Here is a 19292-nt window from a genome sequence, read left to right on the forward strand (position 1 = left end):
AATTCTGTGAAGAGATCTACAACCAATTATCACTGAATGTTATTTTTCCAAACTCAAAAACTACAAAAGTTTATCTTGCTTTGTTCATTTTTCTGAAAAGGTTCAGGTTTATGTTATGATTTAAATGTAACTTTTTTAATGAAAACTAAAACGACAATAACAATTAAAAATATTATGAACTGAAAGCTAATTGATGAGAAATTAAGGCGAGTAGTAGCAATGGGCTTTAAGAAATGACAAACTCCTATAATGACAGATTTTCTGATGTCAAGCAGAGATATCGCCATTGTATTTATCACTTTAATAGACAAATGCATAAGTACAAGAACATTCACTGAACATTACATACAGTCTTACTACTTTACAATTCAAGACATATACAACAGCTTATGGAATCATTCAATGTGTACTATATATAAATAAAAGATCGCAAATCTATTCCAGTGGAAAATATTTTCTATCGAGGTATACATTAAATCAGTATACAATACAAATAAAGTAAACATATATCTAAGACTCCCAAACAACATTTAATTGCTGGTTCACACTTACAGCATAAATAATTATAGACATGACTATGAAGCTTGTTAGCATTCTAGCCTCAACCAAATTCACAAAACTACTTAAAAGCTGTAGGAATATTTTGTTGTATGCCATTTGATCCGCTTGCATTTTAAACATGATTGCATACTATACACAGTGCTGACAAAGGAATGACAATAATTTATAACAAGCTCAATAAATTAACCTATAATATATTTGCTTCATATTAACATTCACAGAAAGTGCATTGTGAAGTTCGCTCAAAGTCTTAGTCCTAATAACTATGCAGAGCTGCAACATTTGCTTGAGGACGTTTCTATATAAACATAAGCATATTACATACATCAGCATAATGCTTTAAAAAACTCACAACAGAAAGTAACTCTATGAATTAGCAGGATTGAATTTAGCAGTCTGAGTGCAATAAAAAAAAGCTAAATGTTGAAACAATATATTTTATCATTTCTGTATTTTTTGCACTGTTGCATCCATTTTTATTTTGAATTTAAATAATGTAAAATTCTTGGTTTATGTTAAGCAAAAACATAACTATTGAAAAATACTATTGTTTATTAATTACTTAGACACAAGTTGAAGAAATGGCACTTTATTTTATTGATAGTTGTCATAAAGCTACCAAAAATAAGGATTCAAAGAAAATAGCAAGTATTAAAAAAATTGTCTGTTTGTTTGTTTTAGGTGGTCCGCCCTGAAATTACCCAGTTTTTAAATTTCTGTTATCACCCAGGGGAGATACATAGTAATAGGGCTATTGTGGTGTCAGATTTGTCCCTGTATGATCAGCTGCAGCTCTCCTTAACGGACATCTAAATGGCAGAGCTTCAGGAGCATTCTGCACTTTCTCTTGTTCTTAATCCAATGACATGCTAAATCAAAATCTTCCGGTAATTAGGAGCTGAATCATATTAGAATTACTAAGATAATATACGTGTTTCAGTGACTCAACTACTAACAAACTGTGGGAGGGGTAAGGAGTGCAGGAAGTTTCCTCTGTTATTGTTAGCTCAAGTGTAAACTCAAGTATAAAAACGTTTTTACAATTTTGCTACAAATAACTTACCATGGAATCTTTTCCACTCATCTTATCAAGCCAATTGCTTTTAATATGGCAGCCTTCATTTCCAAAAAAAATCAAAGTTTTATTTATTATAATTTAAAACATGATTGATGCCTGAAACTGAAAAGCAAAACTGTCTCTTTAAAACCTTTAATATATTTGTTCACTTTAAAAATGTCAAGGAATTAACATTCCCTCTAAGAGTATTTTACAGCATATAAGCAAAGGGGAATAATGGTTCATTTAAACCATATGCTTAGCAAATAGGCATTTAATATTCTCGTATTAGTTTTCTAAGATGATCATTACTGCTTCAGGCAACACTAAATGTGTTAGCATCACAACAAGAATTATTAAAATTTATCTTCTTGTTAGAAATTGGGTAGCCATTAATATCCTCTTGTTCTGTTAGATCATGATCAGGACTTTCATGTGACATATCTTTCATCACACTGTAGTAAACAGGCACGTTGTAGGCAGTAGGTTTCTCTGCCCGTGTCTGTTTGCATTTGCAAAGTTTTTTGAAGGCAGCACGAAATTTCTGAGACATTAGGTTGTAAATGACAGGGTTGATGGCGCTGTTCAGGTATATGCTCATCCTGCAGAACAACAGAAACCAGGTGTTCAAGTAGGGTGTATTCATGAAAGAGTTGACAACCACCAAGGTTCTGTAGGGCATCCAGAGGAGGGCAAAAAGGATAACCACCACTGCCAACATTTTTGTGACCTGGAAAGCAATGCATAAAACAGAGAAAAGATTAGCAAACGGAATGTTATTAGGTCTTGAATGGGTAAACCTGATTTCTCTGAGGGTTTTCTGGTAAATCAACATCCAGAATATATACCGTTTTCCATAGACAGGAAATATTTTTGTTGGATGGACTCTTGCCCTTCCTTCCAAGAAAGAAAGAAAAAAATTATGGTGCTTGCATTATTAAACATTTTGGTCAATGCAAATTATGTACCAGAAATAAGTACATGCAAAGTAAGAAGAAATTAAAAAAAGAACTTGCATTGATAGAGTAGCTTTCAAAGCCTCGGGACGTCTCAAAACGCTTCACTGCCACTGTTATTTTGTAGGCAAACGTGGCAGCCAATTTGTGTACAGCAAGGCCCCCAAAACAGCAATGAGATGCGTGACCAGTTAATCTGTTTTGGTAATGTTGTTTGAGGGATGAATTTTGGCCAGGACACTGGGAGAACTCCCTGCTCTTCTTCAAAAATAGTGCTATGGCATCTTTTATGACCACCTGAACAGGCAAACAGAGCCTCAGTTTAATGTCTCATATGAAAGACAGTTTCTCCAACAATGCAGTACTACCACACTGTCAGCTTAGTGATGTGCTTGGGTTATGGAGTGGGAATTCAACCCATAACCTTTTGACACAGAGGCAAGAGTGCTACCAGTGAGCAAGGCTGACACTGAGGACTATAAACAGTTTGCCACAAGCCTAATACACTTCTTGATAATATCTCAGAACCATACCATTATTAATTATAAATTATTTGGGAAGACAGAACAGTGTATTCTTTTAATTATTCATAGTCATTATTGTATGGTAAATACTACTTCCCAGAATGTCTGTTGACTTAGCAGGGAAAATAAGTGGTTAAGTAATCAGGCCTCTCTCAGTGCATGTAGCAAAAGAAAGGAGAGTCCAGTTATTTAAGAAAAGTCAGTGTAAGATTTGAAACGTTAAGGTACTTAAAGGAAATTGCTGTCCAGATCACAAGAAGAAAGTGGGCAGCTATTAATCTCCAGGAGTATATGTAAAAGTCGGGAGTCAGGAACATAAACCATGTAAAACTCAGAAAACATTTGCTGTCCATGATAACACAAGGAAAAATGCTTAACCTTGCTGCTAAATCTCACAAGAAAAAAAGGAGATAACAATTACTGGAAATGTGAAAGAAAAATACTAATATTCTACATTGAGTGAGTTATATTTGCAGTATGTTGAATGAAGCAGGAAATTACTTAGAAAGAGAAAGTCAAATGTTTCCAAATCTCAAAACCATAAAATTAGTGACTGGATTAAAAACATTTTAGGTAGGTATATCCGAAGCATCAATACTGGGAATGGTAATAGTGCATCATCATAAATAGGAAACAAAGTAAGAAAGAAAGAACTTGTATTTATGTAGCACCTTTCACAACCTCAGGGTGTCCCCAAGTGCTTTACAGCCAATGAAGCATTTTTGAAGTGTAGTCACTGTTGTAACATAGGAAACGCGGCAGCCAATTTACTCTAGTGTCCCATAAACAGCAACGTGATAATGATCCGATAATCTATTTTAGTGAAGTCGATTGAGGGATAAATATTGTCCAGGACACTGGAAAGAACTTCCGTGCTCTTCTATGAAATAGTGGCATGGGATCTTTTGCATGCACCTGGGAGGGCGGACTGGTCCTCGATTTAACATCTCATCCAAAAAATGGCACCTCCGACAGTGCAGCACTCCCTCAGTACTGCACTGGAGTGTCAGCCTAGATTCTTGTGCTCAAGTCTCTGGAGTGGGACAAACCCACAACCTTCTGACTCAGAAGCGAGAGTGCTACCCACTGAGCCACAGCTGAAACTCTGAGTAATTGGGATGGGGAGTGTGTGCATAGTCTATGATCTACAGCAGGTTCACTATTTTTGCAGCAAATAATTAGCACGATCTGAACAATGCCCAGTTTTTTCAGAGCATCAGTGGGCAGGCAATCTGACATTTGGATTATTTGAATCATAGGCTATAATCCAGAGTTAGTCATCAAAGGCCAGTGTATGAAGGAATAAATAGAAGGAATAGAACACTTGGAAAAAGCCACACAAGTAAAGTATATTTTTAAAAAGACCTGGGAGCTTTTGGTTAACTTGAATGAGGCAAAAAGATTTAAATTTTCCACAGACATGACAACATGATGGAAAGAAAAGCTTGATTCACCAAAATGACAGCAGACTCTTCTATTGAATTGGATGAAACTATCCTCTTTTTTCCTGCATGTTTTATGATATGTGGAGGAGGGGGGGGGGTGGCAGGGGATTAGAGATTTGTCTCGAGCGAATGGAATTTCAACTTCACTGGAAAAGAAAATTGGGCAGAGTGTAAAACGGGCTGGCAATTTGCTAGCACCCATTTTGCATTACCGCCCAAAACATTACCCCGTATCTTGTTACTGCAAGATATTGCACAGCTGATCATTCCATTTTCAATGATCTACAACATTTAACTAACTGAGATATTTAGGTTGGTATGAACTTTTTGATTTAATTAAGGCCTGAAGGAAGGCAAAACTATTAGTATGGAATTTTCACGTTACATTTGCTTTGTAGATGGCTCACTAAATACAAATGGATATACAGTACGTACTTACAAAGCAAAGTGTTATAAAGGCTGTTTCAAGCACATAGCTACTGCTAACAAACACTTAAAAATGATCCGTGGCATTATCATGTTGAATTATCCTAACATTAATATTTATCAAATTATATAAAAGCTTGTTTTGTAATTATATTTTTAATGTATAAATGATTTGAGCATCTATTCTGAGTAATCTGAAAAACCTGTCATTGTGACATTTCAACTTTGCCAAAATAAAACACAGGGAATAAATTGAATTAAGCTACACTATTGATATTGTAGCATAAAATTACACTGTATTAGACAAAAGGATTGTATAAATGGCTAATACTATTCTTTATTTGTGCATTTATAACAAACAGTTGTCAATCACTGATTGAGCTAGATTTATCATTCCTGCTGAACTACTCTTTAAAATATTGAGAGACTGATGAGAGGCGCATTTTTTTACTTGAAGCAAATCTGGACCACATCTTATTTTTTTAAAGAATGATTATTTTGCTTGGATACTGGTGAAGATGTAAAATAAAACCCATAATCTCCTCTGTTCTAATGAAAACAACTCGTATTTTTCAGTTTCTTTGTATTTATATTTGTATTTCCTCATACCAGGCATCCTCCTAGCAACTCTACGCTGCTCCCTTTATATTGCCTCAACATCTTTCCTATAGTGTAGAGCCCAAAACTGCCACAGTACTCCAACTGTGCTCTTACTAAGATTTTATATAGATTCACCATTACACCTTGACTTTTATATTCTGTAACTCTTGCCATAAAGCCCAGTATTCTATTAAGTTTTTTTTCAGCCTTATGCATTTGAGGTGCTGCTGTTAATGTCTTGTGAACCAGAACCCTCCAATCCCTCTGCTCCTCCATATTATCCAGCCTTCCCCTATTCAAAGTATATTTCATATTGTTTTACGAAAATGTATCACCTCATATTTACTGGTATTGAATTCCATCTGCTTTATTTTTGCCCATTTCACCAGCTTATCAACATCCCATTGCAGCTTCCTTTGGTCCTTGGCATAATTTACTATGCCTTCTGTTTTAGTATCATCTGCAAATGTGAACAGCACTCTCTCTAGCCCTTATATCAATGACAGGACAAACTATCATGGAGGCTTAACTTGAGGAAAAGTTTATGTGGTGCAATTTGATTGGGCAGATTTTTTTTAATGCATTCTGAATTAGAAGAGATTTATTGAGGGCAGGGAGAAAGATTTTATGCAGTATGATGGGTGAGATTGGAAAGTGGAAAATAATCAATTAGCAGCGAGGAAAAGAAAGAAAACAAATAATATACTACATTCACAATACTTATGGTGGTCACTACCAGGAACAAGCAATTTCATTGGATGCATACATGGTTGCCTATTGATTAATTCATTTTCTGGATAATGTAAGCAATATTGTAAGAGGTTTTGTTTCATTTGGCATTTCCTTAGACTTTAACCATAACATTAATCAGGATAAGCACTTAAATATATTTATATAATATATATATTTTGCAAGTTAATAATCATTCCTAAATTAAGTAGAGTGGAATCTCCTTTATAGAGGAGGACTCTCCCAGGTGAATATGAAAATTACAAATAATCGAGAGTTCCCAAATTTTGGCCTTCCCTGTATGGTACAGCAACATCACAGGTACAGGACATGTAATACTTCTAACATAAATTGGGAATTTAATCTTTCTTGGACTGTGACACCAATTGATGCCATACAGAAGATTGCGATATTGATTCATGTCGTGCAAGAGGTTAGTGTCAGTTAATTGTACAATGAAGTGATGTCTCATACAAATCTTTATCCCACACAAATTTGGCTGCGATTTTGCCTACCTATCTATTCCAGTCAGTGTTTGCATATCACAGTATGTGCTAGTATCTGAATCTATCCTAGTATTAATATTAGTATTTGTATTTGTATTGATATGAATATCTAGCTTGGCAACCCAATCTGTTTAGCTTTCATTATTTGTACTAGTTTCAGTACCTGTATCAGTATCTCAGGCCACAATTTCGCCTACCTGGGCGGCTTCAAGGTGGGTGAGGTCGACGGCGGGGGGCAACCCCACTGGTGCATGGATCCCGTCGATAAATCGAATCTTGCCCTAATGGGCCTTGTTAGGCCCACCTTGCGCATTTCTTGGCCCTATTAAAGGGTGTGAGTCTGGTGATGTCACCAGATGACACGATTATTGCTGGTTTATTTAAAGGGGTCATGGCCCCAGTTGCAAATTGATAGCATTCAGTGCTGTCAGTGTTTGGGTCCCTGCACTCTGAGCTTGCAGCATCAATGAGCAGCACCTCGCCTCACAGATGAGTCTGTCCATCATCTTGTGGAGGGAGTGAGAGCACGTAGGGAGGTTCTCTTCCCTGCGGACAGCAGGAACCGGCCTCCCCAGCAGACAAAGGCAGCATGGCTGCAGATATCGCAGGAGGTTACAGGGCTGTCAGTGGTGGTTCGCACCTGGGTGCAGTGCTGCAAGAGGTTCAATGATCTAGATTGCTGGAGTGGTGGACGTTCCGGAAGTGGGGGACGGAGAGAGGGGCTCAGTAGAAGAAGTTGGTGACAGAATGAATTTCCATACAATTGCATGCCTTTCATCATTGCCTCTTATGGGGTGTGATGTCAAGGCAAGATGAATTAAATGCTCATCATGTGGGTAATGGTATACGTCTGCAGTAGACATCCTGTATATCGAACTGATGTCTTCACTCTCCCACAGATCCATCAAGAGCACCCCCCAATGTCCAGGAGCAACAGCAAGAAGACTCCTCAGAGGAGCCTCCTGCCTCTGAGGGCGCAGCGTCACCTCAGACAATGCAGCCCAGCACCAGCGCAGAGTCGCACACCTCAGTGGATATGTCGCGAGATAGAGTAGTGTTGTCACCTGGTGTCTCACAGATCACAACTGAGCAGCAGCAGATGGTGGAGACATTGACAGCAGTGGAGAGTCCTCGTCTGCTCAGCTGCATGCAGACGCTGAGCCTCGGGAGCCATTCAGGAAGAGGGCGATTCTGGAGCTGCAGGATCAAGTTCAGGAGGCTCTGACTGGTTTTGCGACCGCGGTGACTGCGAGTGTGCAGCGAATGGAGGAGTCCATCTCCAGCATGAGCAACACTGTGGCGCACTCATTGGCAACTATAGCTTCCTCCATGGATAGGAGACACAGCGCCAGTCGCATGAGAACACGGTTTCTCTTCAAAATAGATGCTCACCTATGGAAGAGAGATGGGGGAAAATGGAAGAGAGATGGGGTCTATGGAGGAGAGAAACCAGAGGCTCATAGACGTCCTTTGTAGGAGGGATGTCAGTATAGAGGTGGGCCCTCATGGCCCTACTGAAGTGCAGCAAGGTGCTCTCCATCTACTTGCTAGCAGGGAAGTGCAGGTGGCCCACGAGGGGGATGATGGTGGGAGGGGACATGGAAGTGGGGGCTCCGCTCCAACTGCTCTGACTTTCACCCGCTTGCCAACCCCTCGGTCAGAGCCCCAGATGCCTCCCCGGACAGTGATGGCTGAGTCTGTGCATGCACAGTCGCAGGAGGAGCAGACTTTGGTTGAGCCATCAGTGAGTCCAAAACCCAGAGGATGACCACCAAAGGCATCTAAGCAGACACAGCACGGAGATGAGGAGGCTGCCTCTACCTCTGCTGAAGCCGCAGGGGTACCACGACGTAGAAGTGCCCAGAAAAGAAAGATCCCACACAAATAGTCACAAAGGTAGTCACTCGGTGTGTCTTTCTTTATCAATGTCATGTTAGTATTCTATGAAGTGCTGTTAATAAATCATCTAATTGTCACACTTGGAGGTCGTTTGGCAAATTTGTGTGATGAAATGGAAGTGGCAGAGTGAAGGGTCAAGGTTCATTTCAGACCCAGCAATGGTGGTGAGTCAAAACAAGGGACAAATCATTGTTTGACTGCTGCATGGTGTTAGTGTTGGGTGATGCAAACCTGCGTACGTGGGTGGCAGCCACATGTATAAGCTGCATGAAGTTACTGAAATCTGCCAATGATAAGGGTATCCCTGGTGAGACGGGCAGCAACGTGTTTGTGTACTGGTCACAATGGGACCGCCGGCTTGTCCAGGTGTTCCTCATCCTCATTACCAGCCTCATGGTGAGCTGCCTTGTCCTCCTCCTCCTCGTCCTCCGATGAGGCTCTGCGCTCAACGGTGTCTTCCTCATCCAGTAGTAATCTGCACTACTGCGCTATGTTGTGCAGGGTGCAGCAGACGACAGCTATTCGCGAGCCCCTAGCTGGTACGTACTGAAGGGCTCCTCCAGATCTGTCGAGGCATCGGAAGCGCATTTTAAGCAAGTCCATTGTCTGCTCGATGACACTTCTCGTGCAGATGTGGCTTTGATTATAACATCCCTCAGGCTCATTTGTTGGCCTCCTCAAAGGTGTCATGGGCCACGTCTTCAGGGGATAGCCCTTGTCTCCAAGCAGCCAGCTGCCAAGACCAGCTGAACGTTGAGGGAGTGGAAGCCCGTGCGGTTAACAAATGCTACTGGGTTGTGATGGGGTGCCCTGATGGCCACATGTGTGCAGTCGATGACTCCCTGCACCCGTGGGAAGCCAGCTAGAGCAGCAAAGCCAAGCGCATGTTCATTGACACTGGCTTCATCAGTGGCAAAATTAATATAATTTGCGGACTTGTTAAAAAGGGCATTGATTACCTGTGCGATGCATCTATGGGCGGCCGACTGCGAGATGCCACAAAGGTCTGCTGCAGATGCCTGGAAGGAGCCTGAGGCAAAGAGGTTGAGGGCAAGGGTGAGTTTGACAGCCACTGGTAAGGAGTGTCCACCCCTTCCTCTGGTCTGCAGGTCTTGCTCCAGTAAAGTGCAAATGTCGGCAATGACCTGGGCCTGAGCCTCCTTTAGCACTGCTGCTGCGTCATGTTGAGGAAGCTCATCCTCTGCCTGTATACCCTGTGTTGGGGGTATGGCCTCCGACGCGATGCAGCCCTGCACTGATGCCCTATGACCTGTGCAGCATCAGGTGGTTGAGGAGAAGGTTCGCACTCTTGTTGTTGCTGCTGCTGCTGATGTGGCTGGTTCTGCTGCTGCTGCGGCTGATCATCATCAGATTCGGAGGACCAAGGTGACAGAGCATAAATCGTGCCCATTGTGATGATTCATATGGCAGGTGAAGTTCAGATGACAGAACCAATCTATCAAGGGTTAGCTATGATGTTGCAAGGAGGTGACATGAATAGAAAGTTTACTGCAAACACTTCCCAAATGCATAAAGCTTAAAAGTCTGTTCCAAATACTCAAGCCTGAAGCTTCTGATAGTGGAAACTGACCAGCTGTAAAATGGCAGGTTTTAAACCACTTTTGCAGCTGCCACCTATTGAAAGAAATGGAGAGTTGTTCAGAACCCAACATAATTACCTGACGTGATCCCCGAACAACGGGAACCTCATGGAAAACTTGGGAAAATACTTTGTGCCTGCTAAAATGGTTTAAACACCCTCTCATCGCGCACAATTGAATGACCCGCCGCCGTGTCTGCAATGCACAAGCAGAACCGGCACTAGGGAAACTCACAAGAAGGCGGGTTTAGAGCGGGATACCGCCCCACTGTCAATCATTTAGATTTTTTGACAGTGAACCCGCCTCCGAACCCGCCCACTGAGCGCTGGAAAAATTCAGCCCAAATTGTGGTAGATAATTGGAAAGTTAGTTAGAGAAGTGCAGATAATGTTGGTTCCACAGGTCTTGGCATTAATACTTCTTGTTATTGACTATGAATTTAATGTTGCAGATGTTGGAAATCCGAAATAACAACAGAAAATGCTGGAAAAACTCAGCAGGTCAGGCAACATCCGTGGAGAGAAATTTGAGTTGACGTTTCGGGTTTGACCCTTCTTCAAAACTGGAGAGTTCCTTTTCTCTCCAGTTTTGAAGAAGGGTCAAACCCGAAACGTCAACTCAAATTTCTCTCCACGGATGTTGCCTGACCTGCTGAGTTTTTCCAGCATTTTCTGTTGTTATTATGAATTTAATGTTGTTAGGTGGTGAATAGTCTTTTGTACATGGCTTCTTTAGATTAATGTTAGTGATTAACACATCATTGTTCATTGGAAAGTGACGGTTCACAATTTGGATCTGTTATCAATTCATTTATGACTCATACCTTTTTTTATTTGACCAGTTTTGTCCCTTTAGTTTACAGCCTTTAACTTATATTTAAGTTTCTTTCTAAAGACTTATCAACTTACAGGCTTTTCATTTCATTTTTGTCTCCTCTTGACACTGTTTTCATTTCTTGTACAAGTTGACTAAGGCAGATTTGTTAAATGAGTACTTTGCATCCATTTCCACAGTGAAGGAAGAGGACAAAATACCAGGGGTACAAGAGAAGCTAAAAATCAGTCAACGATGGACCTTAGTGGATTTAACATGAGTGAAAAATGTAAATGAGGAAAATAATGGTGCTTAAGAGAAACAAATCTCCAGGACCTGATGGTTTCCACCCCAGAGTATTAAAACAAAATAGGTGAGGAAATTGAAGATACATTAGACATAATTTTTCAAAACTCTCTAGATACAAGAATTGCACCTTTGGATTAGAAAGTTGCAAATGTCACCCCATTATTTAAGAAGTGAGAGAGGGAGAAACCAGGTAACTTCAGACCTGTCACTTCAGACCTGTCAGTTTAACATCAACTGTGGGGAATTTACTGGTATCTATCATCAGAGACAGGTTGACTGAGCACTTGGACAAGCACGGTGGCATAGTGGTTAGCACTGTTGCCTCACAGTGCCAGGGACCCGGGTTCAAATCCGGCCTCGGGTGACTGTCTGTGTGGAGTTTGCACATTCTCCCCGTGTTTGCGTGGGTTTCCTCCGGGTGCTCCGGTTTCCTCCCACAGTCCAAAGATGTGCGGGTTAGGTTGATTGGCCATGATAAAAATTGGCCCTTAGTGTTAGGGGGGATTAAATATGTGGGGTTACAGGGATAGGGCTTGGGTGGGATGGCTGTCGGTGTAGGGACCGGGTGCTAGGGTTTGGATGATCAGCCATGATCTCGTTGAATGGCGGAGCAGGCTCGAAGGGCCGAATGGCCTACTCCTGCTCCTAGTTTCTATGTTTCTATTATAGAGTCATAGTCATAGAGTCATTACAGCACAGAAGGAGGACACTCAGCCCATCGAGTCCATGCCGGCCCATGTAGAGCAATCCAGTCAGTCCCATTCCCCTGCTCTCTCCCTATAACCCTGCAAGTTTATTTCCCTCAAGTGCCTATCCAACTTCCTTTTGAAATCATTGATCATCTCCGCTTCCACCACCCTCCTCGGCAGCGAGTTCCAGGTCATTACCAATTGCTGCATAAAAAAGTTCTTCCTCACATCCCCCCTGTATCTCTTGCCCAAAACCTTAAATCAGTGTCACTTAGCCCTTATACCATCAGCTAATGGGAACAGCCTTTCTCTGTCTACCTTATCCAAACCTGTCATAATCTTGTACACCTCTATCAAATCTCCCCTCAACCTCCTTTGCTCCAAGGAGAACAACCCCAGCTTCTCCAACCTAACCTTGTAGCTAAAATCCCTCATCCCTGGAACCATTCTGGTAAATCTCCTCTGCACCCTCTCAAGGGCCTTCACATCCTTCCTAAAGTGTGGTGACCAGAACTGGACGCAATACTCTAGTTATGGCCTAACCAGAGCTTTATAAAGGTTCAGCATAACTTCCCTGCTTTTGTACTCAATACCTCTATTTATGAAGCCCAAGATCCTATATACTTTGCTAACTACTTTCTCAATATGTCCCGCCACCTTCAAAGATCTGATTATTAGCTGATCAAAAAGAGTCAGCATGGGTTTGTGAAGGATAGATTATTACTGACTAGTCTAGTTGAAATTTTTGAGGAAGTCATTAGCATGGTCGATAGGGAGTGTCTATGGATGTTATATATATTAACTTCCAGAAGGCATTTGGTAAGATCTGCACAATAGATTATTAGCAAAAATGAAAGTGCATGGAATTGGAGGTAACCTTGTGACAAGGGTTGGTAATTGGTTGGGAGGTAGGAGACAAAACTAGAGAAAAGGCAACATTCTCTGATTTGCAGGATGTGACAAGTGTTGTTCCCCAGATGTCTGTACTTGGGCCTCAGCTTTTCACCATATATATCAATGACTTGGATGAAGGAATAGAGTTGTATATCCAAGTTTGCAGGTGACACTAAATTAGGAAACACAGTAAGTTGTGTAGATGGGAGAAGGAATTTGTAAAGTGACATAGACAGACTAAGTGAGTGGCAGATGGAGTTCAAGGTGGGGAATTTGAGGGAATCCACTTTGGATCTGAGAAAGACAAATTGGAATATTTTCTTAATGGCAAGAGTCTAGGAGCTGTGAAGGAGCAAAGAGATTTTGATGTTCAAATACACAAATCACTAAAAGCTAGCACACAAGTACAAAAAGTAATCAAAAAGGCTAATGGAATGTTGGCCTTTATTTCAAGGGGGTTGTATAAAAGCCCATCAGGGCTATGCATCAGAAAATGATACCTCACCAATAAAAGAATGTGGCAGACTTAAATGCCTATCCGAACTTGATATCTTGTTGAAAATCAGTGAACAAAACTTGAAGTACTGAATCAAAATGTAATGGAAAATTTCTTTTAAATCTTTTTTTTTCTTTCCTTCATCTTCTGACAGCATTGTGACTACTGGGGTAGCAATCCACGGACACTAAGTGGCCTTCAATATCTTGCCCAAATAGTCATTATTCATGAGTAAACATTGACAATGAGTGTCAGCAGGCTAATTGCTAGCATTCTTATCTGATGCTCACACACGTGACTTCCAACAATGGACAGTAAATACTAATCAGGAGCAGGGACACAGCTACTTTTACCCCCACTCATCAATGGGTGTTAAGGCCAGTTGTAGCATGTCCTACTGCCTGAAATAGGATAACTCAGCATAGATCTGGGATGAAATGTGGAACTTTCCTGATCTTTATGGCTCAGCTACCCAATAAATTAACTCTATGGATAATCAAGGGAGCTTGGCTGAAAGGATTTCTAAATTGGATTAAAGACACAAATAAACCAGAGACCAAATTATTTACTGTATGTAAAACTTCATCGACAAATATACATTTTTATAGCAATGAAACCAAGTAGTATATATAGCAATGTGCCAAGTAATATTGAAGCAATCTGTGAGCATTATAGGTCTTTCAATATGGTCCTAAATAACTATTCGTTCACTGATATTCCTGTGACAACTTTCTATTTCCTACTATTTGATTCAGAAATCCTGTTACTTGGATACTGCAACATACTAAATGCTGTGTGTTGCTGTAAAATGTTCCTGCTTCACAGGAATACGTGAATCGCAGTGAGCAAGCTGGTATCGAGAGGTCGCACATTACTTCAGCTCAATATTAATTGAAGTCCTTGTTTTATTTGAAATTAAAGTTTAGGAAGAGCTGATGCAGTGCCACTGTTCCCTGACTAAAGCGTGCGCAGTTGCACGTATAATTTGCTTTGTACGATCATCCTCTCCTGCCTTCCATCCTATCACAGACCTCCCCTCTTTCCCTGCCCTGGCACTTGCTTAAAACCTGTTACATCTCGAACTTTTTTCAGTTCTGAGGCTGAAACGTTAACTTTGTTTCTCACTTCACAGATGCTGCCTGGCCTGCCCAGTATTTCCAGCATTTTCTGTTTTTATTTCAGTATAACTCGGCGCTGCTTCCAAAAGCAAGTACGCGTGTCCTGTTGCACTCCAAGATGAATTTTAAAAGTAGTCACTAGTTTATATCTTCATTCAGTTTTTTTGCTGTAATTAAACCGTAGCATTTTAGCTACTGGAGTTAAATTAACAGCAACTGAATTTAAAATGCAGGGTTGCAGTGATTATCTATGAGGTTAGATTACAAAGAATATAGAGAGAAGCGAAAGTGTTTTTTCGTTTGCATTTTTAGACAGGACTCATATCGCCACCTACTGTAACCTTGGGGAATTCTGCTTTCCAGCATTTCAAATTTTATAAAATATAAACTTGCATTGCGTAAAAATAAAAGGTATTTGTTTATTTCAGAGTACTAAAGAGGGGTGTGCCTTTGTGATCACCAGCAAAAAGTTGTATAAACATCAAATCTGATTTAATAGTCCGGTATTTTCAGGTACTTCGACAATATCTATTGTAAAAAGAATGTTTCATCGAAAAAGATAACTTTTGTAAGATTGTGTCGGCAAAAATATATATTCAAGCCTCAAATGATGACTATTAGTTGTCCATTTCAGCATTAATATACTGCTATTGCAGGAAGCAAACCTGGCTTGTTGCAGATTATGAATGATTTCAGAACCTATTTGACTGCCTATCCATGCTCCAGTTTATCAGCTGTGTAGAGCCTGCAATGTGGGGAAACACTGTTTATTCAAACCTCTTGGTTACTCCGTTATTAGCTCCATAATTCTCATGTATTACATCTTTCTAATATTCCCAGACATAACATGTATGCAAACAGGTGAAGTAGAATGGTCTGGCACCAAACAATTAAAGATAATGGAAGTATAGCGGGCCAGTGGACAGAAGATGACAATTCATTGACGAAGGGTCATCGACCTGAAACGTTAACTCTGTTTCTCTCTCTACAGATGCTGCCTGACCTGCTGAGTATTTCCAGCATTTTCTGTTTTTATGACAATTCAGGGAACGTTTTTGAATCGCGATTGTTACCTGCTTTCTTGAAGATTGCGCGCCCTTGTTGCGGCGACAGGACATCTTGATGGTGCGTCCCTTGTGGATGGAGTTATTGGCTGTATCCTGGGGGGTGCTGGGGATCGGATTCAGGAATAGTATCCGAGCAATGAGCCCATAGAGAACTGTGGCCACGAATAAAGGAATCACGTAGAAGATAGTGAAGTCCAGAAAGTAGATGGGCAAGTAATGGTTTCTGGACACCTTATAGTCACAAACCACCTCGATGCCATTAACGTGTGGTATCTGCTTGATATCCAGTAAAAAGAACCACATTACACAGTACACAGATGTGAAGGCCCATACAAATGCGATTATTTTCTTGGCTCGGGACACGGTGCAGATGAACTGGGCTTTGATGGGGTGGCAGATTGCGATGTACCGCTCTATGGTGAAAGCGGTGATGGAACACGAGGACGCGTTGATGCCTAAGTATTGAAGGTATGTGATGCAAAGGCAGCCGACGTATCCATAGACCCAAGAGGCGGCCACGCTCTCTGTGATATTGGGCAGGCCAGCCGCCAAGAGGACAATCAGGTCTGCGATGGCCAGACTCACCAGGTAGCAGTTGGTGGGCGTTCTCATGTGTTTGGTCTTCAGCACCACCAGCACAACCATGACGTTCCCAGCTATCCCCACCCCACAGATCAACAGGGCCAAAAGTATAGTGACTACCTGGTACTCGAGAGGATTCTGCGGCATCCTCTTCATCTCTTCAGTCTGGTTCATTGAATTGTTTAATAACTCCATCACACTTGTTATGTTCTCCATGGTCACTGATATCTTGCTCTGAGGTCCGTTAGGGTTGAGGATTCATTGCGCTACTGAGCCCTGTTTGAAAAATAGCAACAAACACAACTTAACGAAGAATATTAGACAATTTCGATCAACTTTTCAACAAAAAAACGCTTCGGCTCAAAGTTTAGCTCTGAATGTAGACAGACTCCAGCCTTCTGCTATTTGTTGCCTGATACTTTCCTTTTCATTCGCTGACAGTTTTCTTCGCTGCAAAATCTTTCGTTTTCATTAATTTCGTATCGTCCAAACATTTTGCGACAAATTCGAAGGAAAGCGATGTGTGAAACTAAGCAGCTAGAGGCCAATGTTTTCTTTTTAACAAATTCCCAGTCAGAGGGACGTTTCATGCAGAAATCTTCTTTACCATGAAGTCCCATTAACCATTACTAACTAGTTCGTTTGAAAAAAAGACACTATTGTTTAAAGTTACTTTGTTAAACGCCTTAGTTCATTTGCTCAGACCTTTTCTATTTTCAAAATACAGAGTATTTATTTATATGCATCTTCCAGCTTTTAATCTAGATTTTTTTTCGTGGAATTCTGCTCAATTCCGAGAATTTCTCCAGTTTCCAATATGTGTGAACATCAACGCATTTCATAATACCAGTAAACTAATCAGTAACAAATCAAAGGATTCACTGGAGTTGTTTGTACCTTAAACCATTTTAATTGTGTTATTTTTAATGCCAAAATGGTGATTTCCATTGAAAGCATCACTTACTTCGTGAGAAGCTGATTTTCATCTGTTGATTTATTCAGTTGCCTTGGTAGTCGATGGTTTGCGATGATCTTGTTGGACTAGAGTGACAAGAGACTGTCATCTCTCCTTTGCTCCTGCCTCAATGCTAGAGGGAGAGTGAGGAGCTAGCCAACGAGCAGCTGCAGCGACTGAGGAGCGGGGGCGGCTGCAACCCCAGGTCCTAACGCCTCCTGACTTCACACATCCACAGACACAGGAACATTTCGATAGCAAAACCTTCTTTGCCACAAAGAAGACCTACTGAGCATTACTAACTAGATAGCGTTGAGGAATTAATACCTCACTTTGTTTTAAGTTTGTTTACAGTATACAGCTCAACTGGACATTGCTGATCATTGATTCGAAAGAAAACTCACTTGTGATTCCCGAGCTGAGAAAATATTGTAGTGTAACAAAAGATTAAGCCAACAGACCCAAGCAGCCGCACGCATGGGGTGTGGGCTGCGGGGATGTGGGGGGGGGGGGGGGGGGAGTTTCACGCTTGAACAACACAGATAATTCTTCAATATTAACGTTCTTGGGACAAAACAATCGAAATCCATTATATTCACAGAGGAAGGCGAGCAACTTGGAAGGGTAGCTCTGTAACTGGAGGCTGAGATACTTCCCACTTGGTTCTATATTACCCTGGACTCTAATGCTCTGCTGTCTAGGGCTGGTCACACTGCACAAGCAGCAGAAAGCTTAGCAGGGCTCTGTGCAGCAAAGCTGCCATGGTTACTGGATACAATCTGCTAACCCCTTACCTAAACAATAACACTTTGCATTTTGATTCACAAATTCAGCATTCTAATGCTAGATAAAGAGTAGAGACAAATCCAGGGTCAGTTTAAGGTAATGGTTAGTACATGAAAAGTGTCATTGTTGGGTTGTCATTGATGAGAGGAGTAATACTATTACAGTAAAAATGAGTCCATCTTCCGTAGTACTGCAGTTAGAAAAATAGGACTAAGTGTAGTGTGGAAGTGAAATAGGGTTAGAGGGAAATTGAACAAGCCATGAAGATGAAATTAGGTTCTCAGTTATAGTCAAACATCCTGTCCATGTTTGTATTTAATACTTTCATTTTGCATTATGTATAGATCAATAGCAAAACCAATGGCATGTAGAGAAGCACAACAGTAGAGCATGTTGCATCATAAGTGTTTATGTGCAGTACTGAGGAGTAGTTTTGCACAAAGGACATAGTGGATGGACATGCAAACACGTTTTCAATGTTATTCATTTGAAGTCAATGTAGATTTTTACATTAAAAAAACAGAATTTGCAGTATTGCATGCATTATTTTCATTATGTCATTATTTTGAATGAACTAACCATGTTTTCATTTATTCCTGAAGTTGCTGTCAATCAGTTCCCTTTACCAGCAATGCCTCATATGTACTTTCCTCATAAAACAGATAGGGGCAGAATTTGCAGTTGGTATGACGGCGTACTCTCAGAGTACGCCATCATACTGCCTTTGAAATGGACAGCAAGTTCAGGATTTCCACGTGGGCTCGCGCTAAATCCCAAACTTGCGATCTGTCAAGTTCCAAGTTCCAACTAACTGCCCAGCAATTACGCAGGAAAATTTTACGGCTGGTGCAAACACGTGCAGGAATCTGTTTGCACAGTGTAAGGTGACACCTGTCATGATAAAAAAAAACTTCATCTGATGCTTTTTGTTTAAATATGTATGAAAAAGTGATCTACTTGTGTTGCATTAATATACCATATAGCAATATGCGATGCATTCATTGTAGTCTGATTTGGATTGCTGTAAATATATTTGCCCTTTGCAGTGAACCTGGCTGAGGGATTAGCAAACTCCCAAAAGTTCAGTTGAATATTATCCGAATGTAAATCTCTGCTTGAATAAAGTTAAGCCTGCAGTGTAGTGTGATTGCTTCTGGTCTATTGATAATTTTCTCCCAAATTCCTTTCTAATTCTAAGAATGTAAATCCAGACTGGGGTGATTGAGAAACTGGGGGTGAATGAGAGACCTTGGGTTGAATTTTACCAGCCCTGAGGAGG

At 40.8% G+C, this 19292-nt stretch overlaps 1 protein-coding gene across 1 annotated transcript; it reads right to left on the reverse strand.

Annotated features, from left to right (window-relative positions):
* Nucleotides 1-278: 278 nt before the first annotated feature.
* On the reverse strand, nucleotides 279-17346 carry LOC147108675 (thyrotropin-releasing hormone receptor-like). The gene is made up of 3 exons (XM_086006052.1): nucleotides 17237-17346; nucleotides 15697-16548; nucleotides 279-2348 (listed from the first exon to the last, which is right to left on the reverse strand). Exons 2-3 carry the CDS (start codon nucleotides 16486-16488, stop codon nucleotides 1935-1937), a joined length of 1206 nt encoding a protein of 401 aa, XP_085862178.1. The 5' UTR covers nucleotides 16489-16548; nucleotides 17237-17346; the 3' UTR covers nucleotides 279-1934.
* Between the last annotated feature and the right edge of the window lie 1946 nt (nucleotides 17347-19292).

Source organism: Somniosus microcephalus, chromosome 13, assembly GCF_052327205.1.
Source record: "Somniosus microcephalus isolate GS21.2 chromosome 13, FLI_Smic_1.0, whole genome shotgun sequence".
Taxonomy (NCBI): domain Eukaryota; kingdom Metazoa; phylum Chordata; class Chondrichthyes; order Squaliformes; family Somniosidae; genus Somniosus; species Somniosus microcephalus.